The sequence below is a fragment of the Anomaloglossus baeobatrachus genome, chromosome 2 (assembly GCF_048569485.1).
Source record: "Anomaloglossus baeobatrachus isolate aAnoBae1 chromosome 2, aAnoBae1.hap1, whole genome shotgun sequence".
Lineage (NCBI taxonomy): Eukaryota > Metazoa > Chordata > Amphibia > Anura > Aromobatidae > Anomaloglossus > Anomaloglossus baeobatrachus.
The window spans coordinates 397,836,069-397,848,414 of NC_134354.1; the positions used below are offsets into that span (position 1 = coordinate 397,836,069).

Sequence of the window (12,346 nt, forward strand, 5' to 3'; positions counted from 1 at the left end):
CTGAGGGCTCATCCTGTACACAGTGGTTTATATGGGTGTCTCATACTTTATATAGGATGCTACTGTATGTGGGGGCTTATACAGGATATAGAGACCATTTGGGGGGATCATACTGTATTTAGGAAGGTTGTGTGCAGTACCATAAGTCTGCTGTGCACCCTCCACTCCTAGTTTTCTATTTTGTCTGACTTTACCAGAATATGCCTTAAGGCATCGAAGACCTATAAAGCTTATGGCTTTCTACATCTGTATTATTAACATAAAAACATTATGTGCTGCGTTTCTGTGATGCACCATGGTAATTCTCTCTGATTATTCATGATTTTTTTGTTATGTCTTTATCTATACATGTTATTGTTTTTAGATGTGAATATTTATTGAGAAAGAACTATCTATATTATCTCTTGAGGCATGTGTATTTATGTAAAATAGATACAATAACTTTTCTTATGACTGATATTTTCATATATGATAAGGGGTGGGTGTTTGTTTTAGGGGCCATTTTTGATGTGGACCACCATACTGTTTGAGTCTTCCCATGATTCTTGCCTTTTTAGTCTGGTCTCTCCTACACTATTGATTATTCTTCTGCTGTTGAGATTAACTGGTTGCACCCATGTTGCCCAGTCTCACTGCTTTAGTGGCCCATGAACCAAAGACACAATCAGGAGACTGAGATATGAGCACAATATTTTGGAACGTTAAGGACCCAAATGTGGTTGACAGGCAGAATCCTGAATGAAATTGTGTGAAACATGCACATTTTTCTGTGGTTTAGCGTTATCTGATAAAGAGGTGTAGCCTATTTGTGCAAAACTGAGCAAACTTACTTTTGGCCACATAACCTCCAAACAAGATCCACATGGAAGCAATCAGAGAGCCAAAGGCCAACATGAATCCTATGAACAGCCAAATTCGAGCACCTAGAAAGATGAAAATATATTGGTAGAAAGGTAATCAGATTTACTTATACAATACAGAATCCTGGCTGCTGACACATTGTTATGTATTGGTTAATTCATAAATCAGTACATTGATGGCACACCTCTTCCTGCACTGACAGGAAGTACTGCCCACTCCAGGAAGCACTTCCAGGAGCACACACCAATAGAAGGGCATGTTGGCTGTAATATACAGCTGTACTGGCTGAATGGGAGACAATTCTAATCCTTGATGCTTAATTCTTGACATATTCCACTCAATAGTAATTGCTGCATCCAGGCGGTATCACTGTAGGAGACAGCTAGCTCTATCAATAATTAGGAATAAGTAGCTGCAAAAACAGGACATAAAACACATCGTCCTTTGTGCCAAAAGTAAGCAATGCCCAGAAGACGGTCCTGTCATCCTCCACGTCGTGCTGAAATCTCGCGCATGCGGCGTTATCGTAGGCCACTATCGCGGGCCTGTGCACAAACTATCCCTCACGCGCGCCCGGTATGTATTTGCTCAGGCACAAGATTATGGGCGGGTACTAGCATGACGCTGGTGAGGTCATGCCCAGTGCCGCCCATAATCTCGTGCTTGAGCAAATACATCCCGGGTGCACGAGAGGGATAGTTTGTGCACAGACCCGCGATAGTGGCCTACGATAACGGCGCATGCACGAGACTTCTGCACAGCGGAGGATGAGGGTACCGTCGTCATCAATTCAAATCAACACAAGGGACGGCGTGCAGCGGCAAGAGGGGGGAACGAAGGGGAAAGAGAGCCCGTCCTTTAGGCCCTACTAAAAAATTTACATACGAAAAGGTAATATTTATAAGAAGGGAATTTTGTTACTTACCGTAAATTCCTTTTCTTCTAGCTCTTATTGGGAGACCCAGACGATTGGGGTATAGCTACTGCCCTCTGGAGGCCACACAAAGCACTACATTAAAAGTGCAAGGCCCCTCCCCCTCTGGCTATACCCCCCCGTGGTATCACGGGTTCTCCAGTTTTAGTGCCAAAGCAAGAAGGAGGAAGCCAATAACTGGTTTAAACAAATTAACTCCGAATAACATCGGAGAACTGAAAAACCGTTCAACATGAACAACATGTGTACCCGCAAACAACAAAAAAACATCCCGAAGGACAACAGGGCGGGTGCTGGGTCTCCCAATAAGAGCTAGAAGAAAAGGAATTTACGGTAAGTAACAAAATTCCCTTCTTCTTCAGCGCTCTATTGGGAGACCCAGACGATTGGGACGTCCAAAAGCTGTCCCTGGGTGGGTAAAGAAATACCTCATGTTAGAGCTGCAAAACAGCCCTCCCCTATGGGGGTGTCACTGCCGCCTGCAGGACTCTTCTACCTAAGCTGGCATCCGCCGAAGCATAGGTATGCACCTGATAATGCTTGGTGAAAGTGTGCAGACTGGACCAGGTAGCTGCCTGGCACACCTGTTGAGCCGAAGCCTGGTGACGTAATGCCCAGGACGCACCCACGGCTCTGGTTGAGTGGGCTTTTAGCCCTGAAGGAACCGGAAGCCCCGCAGAACGGTAGGCTTCAAGAATTGGTTCTTTGATCCATCGAGCCAGGGTGGCTTTAGAAGCCTGCAACCCCTTGCGCGGACCAGCGACAAGGACAAAAAGTGCATCGGAACGGCGTATGGGCGCCGTGCGGGAAATGTAGATTCTGAGTGCTCTCACCAGATCTAGCAAACGTAAGTCCTTTTCATACCGGTGAACCGGATGAGGACAAAAAGAAGGCAAGGAAATATCCTGATTAAGATGAAAAGAGGATACGACCTTAGGAAGAAACTCCGGAATGGGGCGCAGCACAACCTTGTCCTGGTGGAACACCAGGAAGGGAGCCTTGGATGACAGAGCTGCCAGCTCAGACACTCGCCGAAGCGATGTGATGGCAACAAGAAACGCCACTTTCTGCGACAGCCGAGAAAAGGAAACTTCCTTCAGAGGCTCGAAGGGCGGCTTCTGGAGAGCAACTAGTACCCTGTTCAGATCCCATGGATCTAACGGTCGCTTGTACGGGGGCACAATATGACAGACCCCCTGCAGGAACGTGCGCACCTTAGGAAGACGTGCTAGACGCTTCTGAAAAAACACGGATAGTGCCGAAACTTGCCCTTTAAGGGAGCTGAGCGACAAGCCCTTTTCTAACCCCGATTGCAGGAAAGAAAGAAACTTGGGTAATGCAAATGGCCAGGGAGACACTCCCTGGGCCAAGCACCAGGATAAGAAAATCTTCCACGTTCTGTGGTAGATCTTAGCAGAATTCGACTTTCTAGCTTGTCTCATTGTGGCAATCACTCCTTGAGATAATCCTGCAGATGCTAGGATCCAGGACTCAATGGCCACACAGTCAGGTTCAGGGCCGCAGAATTCTGATGGAAAAACGGCCCTTGGGACAGTAAGTCTGGTCGGTCTGGCAGTGACCACGGTCGACCGATCGTGAGATGCCACAGATCCGGATACCACGACCTCCTCGGCCAGTTTGGAGCGACGAGTATGATGCGGCTGCACTCGGATCTGATCTTGCGTAGCACTCTGGGCAAGAGCGCCAGAGGCGGAAACACGTAAGGGAGCTGAAACTGCGACCAATCTTGAACCAAGGCGTCTGCCGCCAGAGCTCTTTGATCGCGCGACCTCGCCATGAATGCCGGGACCTTGTTGTTGTGCCGGGATGCCATTAGGTCGACGTCCGGCACTCCCCAGCGGCGACAGATTTCCTGAAACACGTCCGGGTGAAGGGACCATTCCCCTGCGTCCATGCCCTGGCGACTGAGGAAGTCTGCTTCCCAGTTTTCTACGCCTGGGATGTGAACCGCGGATATGGTGGATGCTCTGTCCTCCACCCACATTAGAATGCGCCGGACTTCTTGGAAGGCTTGCCGACTGCGCGTCCCTCCTTGGTGGTTGATGTATGCCACCGCTGTGGAGTTGTCCGATTGGATTCGGATCTGCTTTCCTTCCAGCCACTGCTGGAAGGCCAGTAGGGCAAGATACACTGCTCTGATTTCCAGAACATTGATCTGAAGGGTGGACTCCTGCGGAGTCCACGTCCCCTGAGCCCTGTGGTGGAGAAACACTGCTCCCCACCCCGACAGACTCGCATCTGTCGTAACTACTGCCCAGGATGGGGGCAGAAAGGATCTTCCCTGAGATAATGAGGTGGGAAGGAGCCACCATTGTAGAGAGTCCCTGGCCGTCTGGGAAAGCGAGACTTTCCTGTCCAGGGACGTTGACTTCCCGTCCCATTGGCGGAGAATGTCCCATTGAAGTGGGCGCAGATGAAACTGCGCAAAGGGAACTGCTTCCATGGCTGCCACCATCTTCCCTAGAAAATGCATGAGGCGCCGCAAGGGATGCAACTGGCCCTGCAGAAGAGATTGCACCCCTGTCTGCAGTGACCGCTGCTTGTCCAGCGGAAGCTTCACTATCGCTGCTAGAGTATGAAACTCCATGCCAAGATACGTTAGTGACTGAGTCGGTGATAGGATCGACTTTGGAAAGTTGATGATCCATCCGAAAGACTGTAGAGTCTCCAGCGTAGCATTCAGGCTGTGCTGACATGCCTCCTGAGAGGGAGCTTTGACCAATAAGTCGTCTAGGTAAGGGATCACCGAGTGTCCCTGAGAGTGCAAGACTGCTACCACCGCCGCCATGACCTTGGTGAAGACCCGTGGGGCTGTCGCCAGACCAAATGGAAGAGCTACGAACTGAAAATGGTCGTCTCCTATCACAAAACGTAGAAAACGTTGATGTTCTGTAGCAATTGGCACGTGGAGATAAGCATCTTTGATGTCTATTGAGGCAAGGAAGTCTCCTCTGGACATTGAGGCAATGACAGAGCGGAGGGTTTCCATCCGGAACCTCCTGGCGTGCACATGTTTGTTGAGCCGTTTTAGGTCCAGAACAGGACGGAACGAGCCGTCCTTTTTTGGAACCACAAAGAGATTGGAGTAAAACCCTTGCCCTTGTTCCTGAGGAGGGACTGGGATAACCACTCCTTCCGCTTTTAGGGAATCCACCGCCTGCAGCAGAGCATCTGCTCGGTCTGGATGTGGGGAGGTTCTGAAGAACCGAGCTGGAGGACGAGAATTGAACTCGATTCTGTACCCGCGAGACAAAATGTCCGTCACCCACCGGTCTTTGACCTGTGACATCCAAATGCCGGAAAAGCGGGAGAGCCTGCCCCCGACCGGCGATGCGGAGGGGGGGGGCTGGAAGTCATGAGGTAGCCGCTTTGGAAGCGGTACCTCCATTTGCTTTCTTGGGGCGTGTGTGAGTCCGCCACGAATCTGAGTTTCTTTGCGTCCTCTGAGTCCCTTTGGACGAGGTAAATGGTGTCTTGCCCGAACCTCGAAAGGACTGAAACCTCTGCTGCCACTTTTTCTGCTGAGGTTTGGATGTTCTGGGTTGTGGTAAAGAGGAGTCTTTACCCTTGGACTGCTTAATGATGTCAGCCAATGGCTCGCCAAACAGTCTATCTCTAGACAAAGGCAAACTGGTTAAACATTTTTTGGAACCAGCATCTGCTTTCCAGTCCTTTAACCACAAGGCTCTGCGCAAAACTACCGAATTGGCGGACGCCATTGAGGTGCGACTGGTAGATTCTAGGACCGCATTGATAGCGTAAGACGCAAACGCCGACATCTGCGTGGTAAGGTGCGCCACTTGCGGCACTGCTGGATGCATGATAGCATCCACTTTTGCTAAGCCAGCTGAAATAGCCTGGAGTGCCCATACGGCTGCGAATGCCGGAGCAAACGACGCGCCTATAGCTTCATAGACAGATTTTAACCAAAGGTCCATCTGTCTGTCATTGGCATCTTTAAGTGAAGCGCCATCCTCCACTGCAACTATGGATCTAGCTGCAAGTTTGGAAATCGGGGGGTCTACCTTTGGACACTGTGTCCAGCGCTTGACCACCTCAGGGGGGAAAGGGAAACGCGTATCTTTAGATCGTTTAGAGAAACGCCTTTCTGGGTGAGCGTCGTGCTTCTGGATTGATTCTCTGAAGTCAGAGTGATCTAACAAAGCACTCAATTTACGCTTGGGATAAAGGAAACGAAACTTTTCCTGCTCCGCAGCCGCCTCTTCTGCTGAAGGGGCTGGGGGAGAAATATCCAACAGCCTATTGATGGCTGAGATAAGGTCGTTTACCATGGCATCCCCATCCGGGGTATCCAGGTTGAGAGGGGTTCCAGGAGTGGATTCCTGATCACTCCCATCAGACACATCACAGGGAGACTGATTGCGCTGAGACCCTGAGCAGTGTGAAGACGTCGAGGGTCTTTCCCAGCGAGCTCGCTTAGGGTGGCTGGGGCCATCATCTGAGTCATAATCCTCGGCCTGAGAAGCCGGGGACCCCCCTGTGGGCTGGATACATTCCAAGTAAGGGGGACCTGAGGACAGAGGCCTCGCCGTGCCCAGAGACTGCGCCCCATGCATAGATTGCAAGGTCTCAAGGATTTTTGCCATAGATACAGACATATTATCTGCAAAAACTGCAAAGTCTGTCCCTGTCACCGGGGCAGAACTTACAAGCGTCTCAGCCTGGGTCGCTACCTCTCCTGACTCCGGTTGGCGAAGCAGCACCGGGTCGGAGCATTGCACACAATGGGGGTCATCGGAGCCTGCTGGTAGATTAGCCCCACATGCAGCACACGCAGTATACACAGCCCTTTTTGCCTTGGCAGCCTTGCGTTTTGAGGATGACATGTTGCTGCTTCCACAGAGCGATCTGGGATATGCAGCCAGAAGCGCACCTCACAGTGCAAGTAATACAATAACTATATATCTGTACCCAGTACACTGATACACAGTGAGGCACTAGAGGGACCAGCACAGAAAAAACGCTTACCGCCCGCTTAAAAAGCGGGTGTGTGGTCGCCAGATAGCCCCTAGTCCAGGTCTCCCAGAGCCTTGCGTCCTTCCTCCAGCCAGGCATGCATGTAATGGCTGCCGGCGTCTCGAGAGAGGAAGGGGGGCGGGCCCTGGGCGTTCCTGGCCAAGAGCGGGAAGCCTGCTTCCCTCTGTGCCAAGTGAGAGGGCTGGAGCATGTAAAACAGGCTCCAGCCCTCGTCGCTGCTAGCGAACAGCGTCTCTCCCCTACCCTGAATGACAGGGTGGGGGCGGGAACGAAACGGAGCTGCCGGCGTCCTAGGCCCAAAAAGCCGGGGACTAAATTTATAACCGCCGCCGCCGTAAAAGCGCGGACGGCGGATCCCCGGCGCACCACAAGTCACAGCAGCGCCGCCCGGTCCAGAGGGGGTCGGCGCTGCGTTCCCAAACACAAACAATCCCCCAGTAATCTGTAGGGACACTAACTCCAACATTGCGGTCCCCGGCGCACTACAACACCCAGCCAGCCCGGAGTGTGTCTGTGCCTGCCGGGGACACAGAGTACCTGTATGATGCAGGGCCTGTCCCTGATCGTACTCCTGCTCCGAATCCATCAGGTTCTAATGGGTCTGTGGATGGAGCCCGGCATCAGAGCTGAGAGGCCGGCAGGATCCCACTTCCACAGAGCCCTACCAGGGGATGTGGAAGGAAAACAGCATGTCAGGCTCCAGCCCTGTACCAGCAATAGGTACCTCAACCTTACAACACCATCCAGGGGTGAGAAGGGAGCATGCTGGGGACACTATATGTGTCCTCTTTTCTTCCATCCGAAACAGTCAGCAGCTGCTGCTGACTAAAATCTGTGGAGCTATGCATGGAATGTCTGACCTCCTTCGCACACAAAGCTAAAACTAGAGAACCCGTGATACCACGGGGGGGTATAGCCAGAGGGGGAGGGGCCTTGCACTTTTAATGTAGTGCTTTGTGTGGCCTCCAGAGGGCAGTAGCTATACCCCAATCGTCTGGGTCTCCCAATAGAGCGCTGAAGAAAGTTGTTTTTCCGGTCTGAAAAGGGGGCCAGATACAAGGCACACCTTCATAAAATGCAGCTGAGGAGCTGCAGAAGGTGATAGTTTTAGTTGCATAGAGAAAAATCTGGTGGCAGGTTCCCTTTCAAATAAAGGGGACGATTCATCAAGGTGCTTAAGCCAGAAATCTGACAAAACTCCTTAATAATTCCCCACATTTTTGTGCAACTTGGCAGCTACGCAAAATTTTTGTGACTTTTGGCATTTAAAGGGAACCTGTCATCAGAAATTTTGCTTTAAACCTAAATGTTTCCCCCTCTGCAGCTCCTGGGCTGCATTCTAGTAAGGTTCCTGTTTGTTTTTTGCTCCCTTTTAGACCAAATATAATACTTTATAAAGGTGTACCTTTTGGGATGCTAATTTTCTAAATCGTCCATGGGGGCGGGCTCTCTGGTGTCAGTTATGTCCATCCTGCCGATTTACGCCGTCCCCCAACGCAGCATTTCATACTTCCAGGATGCCGCCCAGTGAGCCCGTGGTCCGGCGCATGCGCAGTGCCACTGTAGCGGGACTGTGCACTGCGTGCACAGTGTGACCGCTGGTGACGTTGCGCAGGCACGAGAATGGGCGGCGCTGTGTTGTCATCGCCAGTGCCCGCGCTTTCCCCTCTGCCTCCAGCGTTCTACGCAAGCGCTGGCCAGATGACCGCACGTCCCCTCTTTCCCATCTTTCCCTGTAGCAGGAAATAGATGGGAGGATCGGAGCAGGACACCACCGGTTACGGCCAGCGCTTGCGCAGAACGCTGGAGGCAGAGAGGAAAGCGCGTGCACTAGATTATGGGTGGGCACTTGCAATGATAATCACAGCGCCGCCCATAATCTCGTTGGGGGACGTCGTAAATCGGCAGGATGGACATAACGGACACCAGAGAGCCCGCCCCCATGGACGATTTAGAAAATTAGCATCCCAAAAGGTACACCTTTATAAAGTATTATATTTGATCTAAAAGGTAACAAAAAACAATAGGAATCTTGCTAGAATGCAGCCCAGGAGCTGCAGAGGGGGAAACATTTAGGTTTAAAGCAAAATTTCTGATGACAGGTTCACTTTAAGCGCCAGTCCTGGCGATTTACGCCAATATGGGTGGGATGGAGTGTGGTCACATCTTCCTGTCAAACTCATCATGACTTACAGCACTTAAGTGGCGTAGCTTACTCCAGACATGTACATCAGGTCTTAATCAACTGCACCTAAAGTTTGCCGAGACCCAAATAGAAAGGGGTAACTTAAAAAAAATTCTTTGGTAAGCTACATGACTATTCACTGGGTGCCTACATTTTCAAGATTACCACCAATCATAATACCAAAAAATAAACAATAAGATGGGTTCACAAATGCCCCAGTTAAAGTTCCATGTAATAAATCTATACCCACAATACATCATCACAGTAAAAGACACACACGGCCTATTTTATTACCTGTTTGTCCCAAAGTTCCCTCGCTATAGCTGTCACCTCGCACCTGGCCATTGGAAACTGCATTTATCCTACAAAACAAAATGATTTCAAATAATCAACTTTATGTACCATTTATATACAATGCCTTTAGGTAGTTGTGAAATCCTAATTCCTTTATAGGAGACCTATCGTAGCACCTTTCATTATTAGCAAACCATTATATTCCTCGTGAAAAAATTCTAAGGCATTATTTCCTACAACAACTTTGCATTGTGTTAAAGGGAATCTGTCACCAGATTTATCCCTGATAAGCTACAGCCACCACCAGTGAGCTCTTATATACAGCATCCCAGAATACTGTATATAAGAGCCCAGGTCGATCGGTATATCGTAAAAACACCTTTATTATACTCACCTAAGGAGCGGTCCGGTCCGATGGGTGTCGCTGCTCTCGGTCCGGCACCTCCTACATTTCGTGAGATTGCGGTCCTTGTTCTCAGACCCGTGTGGATATCGAGTCCTATGTCATCCACAGAGTCTGCCATGGTGCTCCTGTGCAGGCGCACTTTAATCTGCCCGGTTGAGGGCAGAGCAAAGTACTGTAATGCACAGGCGTGAGGAAAGGTCAAAGACCGCCCACACATGCGCACTACAATACTATGATCTGCCCCCAGCAGGGAAGATCAAAGTATGCATGCGCAGGAGTGCAATGAAGACCTTTGTGTAGATGACGTAGGACACATCATGCACATGGGGCTTGGAAGGAGGACTGCAATCCTATAAGATAGAGGATGCGCTGGACCGAGACAAGTGACGCCCATTGGACCGGACCGCCCCCTAGGTGATAATAAAGGTGTTTTTTACATTATACAGAGAGGCCTAGGCTCTTATACACAGTATTCTGGAATGCTGTATATAAGGGCTCACTCGTGGTGACCCCACTTCATAATGGAAAAACCGGGTGACAGGTTTCCTTTAACACTTTGCTATTCGTTCTAGATGTGTAGTAAAGGAAACCTGTCATTAGATTCATGCTGCATGAACCATAGGCAGCATGAATCACAGAGCCTGACTGCATGATTCCCACCAGGTTTTTCATCTACTTAAAATCGCTGCAATTTTTAGAGTAAACAGGTTTGAAAGGCTGTCTGGGGACCATACGGAGAGAAATGACCAGTTCGGGGCAGCCAATGGCCAGGTTTTCCCAGCATAGCTCCAGTTGATTTACAGATCTTTCTCATGGGGAGAGATCCATTACTCAACTGGAGCAGGGAAGGGAAAAGCCGGCCAGGAGCATCATTGGACTAGTCACGTCTCTCCCTATGGTCCCTGATTGGCATTTCAAACTTTATTTGAATCATACACCACAAACCAGGGGCAGCATGAATCTACTGGCAGGTTCGCTTTGATAACTTAACAATTGCATGCTGACATTGCACTTGTCAATATATATAATATACCATTGTAAGAACTGATTGGATAATTAAAGACTGTACAGAGAGACATCCATTTCACATGGAAAATAGGAACACCCAATTGTCACTTTACTCATATATTTCCAGGAAGTTTAACAAAGAATAAAAAAAAGTGTTCTTTTATAAGGAATAGAAAGAAAGTACGTCACACGCAATGACAGGTCCGCTTTAAATATTCTCCATAACAATAAAATGTTAGCTTGATGTAAGAGACAGCTTATAAAAAGAAGGGAAAAAAAGATAATGGGAGCCACTTACATTAAGAAGGCTACAGTAGCGATGACTCCGCAGGCATGGTATGAGTGGTTCAGATCTCTTTCGAGAGGATATTTCACAGCAGCATCAATGATGATCCACCAACCTGTAAAAAACTAACCATACAGTATGCCATGTTCAGACTCATATCACATAGAAAGGTATCACTCCTAAAAACAGAACATGGCGTCATGTATTTTCAATGAGAAGAACAGAGACAGCTATTGCCAAATGGCTTTGGCAGCGGCTGGTCTACTGGAGGAAAAAATAGGTCAGGCATTAAAGGGTGATTCTTAAAATTATAATGTAGTCTTATAAGTATGTACACATATTTTTGTACTAAATATAACTAGTCTTTAATTTTGTCCCACTTTGCCCAAAGGATGCCCTCCCAAGCTCCATTTATCCTCCAACTGACCATGGACCTGTCCTTCTGTAAATCCAGTCTTCCTGGACGATTGTGCACAGTGCAGTCCCTCTCTCAGCTGCCTCCATTACTGATATTGGCTGCATTACACTTTTACAATACACTCTATACTCCTGTGTACTGTATGCTCCTGTACAGTACCTTGCCTAGCTGCTTTGATCTTCTGCCATATACATCAATATAGCTGCCTGATGCATTTGATAGAAGACAATTCTCTGCCATATGCATCAACAGAGAACAATCTGCAGTTTCAGATCACTGAGCTGTCTGTTGCAGGAATCAAACACAGGTCTGCTCTGCTTGTGTCTCAGCTCTGCCCTGGCCAGTTATTATAAGCTCCCGTGAGATGAAGTGCAGGACAGCTGAGCTCTGCTAGAAAATAGCTAGCAATGATGTAAAACAACACAGGTAATTATACTGATTTAGATGGCATAAGAATAAAATCAGCCAGGCAAGGTACTGTACAGGAGCAGAGCTTGCACCGAAGCATATGGTGAATTCTACACTTAGGTTAACGTAATGAAAAGGAGTATTGCAAGTCAGGAGCACACCACAAAGTTGTCAACAGCACTAAGAAGAAGCAGGGTGCTACTTGGAAATGTAGCTTTAGCAGATAAAATAGGACACACTGAGGAGCTGACAAGAGATGAAAAATCAGACATCCAGAGTAAGTGATAGCGGAGGCTGCTCTCTCACTTCCTTCAGATATCAATTCCATCCTTAGGGGATGAGAGTGGAGCCAATACCAATTGGAAGCAGGGATCGCATGACATGTCAAGTGATCCCCAGTACCAGGGCTGGATTTAGACAAAGTAGGGTCCTGGGCAACAGTTTAAATCCTCACATATTTCACCATCACTCTCAAACATTTAGGTTGCATTTACATGCACTGAGTTCAAACTGGTAAATAAGCCAGA

General features: G+C 48.8%; 1 protein-coding gene across 1 annotated transcript in view; it reads right to left on the reverse strand.

Moving 5' to 3' along the window:
• TMEM50A (transmembrane protein 50A) overlaps positions 1 to 12,346 on the reverse strand; it is a 34,944-nt gene that overhangs the window by 3,515 nt on the left and 19,083 nt on the right. Inside the window, exons 3-5 of the mRNA XM_075334110.1 lie at positions 11,006 to 11,118; positions 9,294 to 9,361; positions 831 to 923 (exon numbers count right to left, since the gene is read on the reverse strand). Of these exons, the coding sequence (XP_075190225.1) occupies positions 831 to 923; positions 9,294 to 9,361; positions 11,006 to 11,118 (274 nt within the window). The remainder of the gene's footprint in view (positions 1 to 830; positions 924 to 9,293; positions 9,362 to 11,005; positions 11,119 to 12,346) is intronic.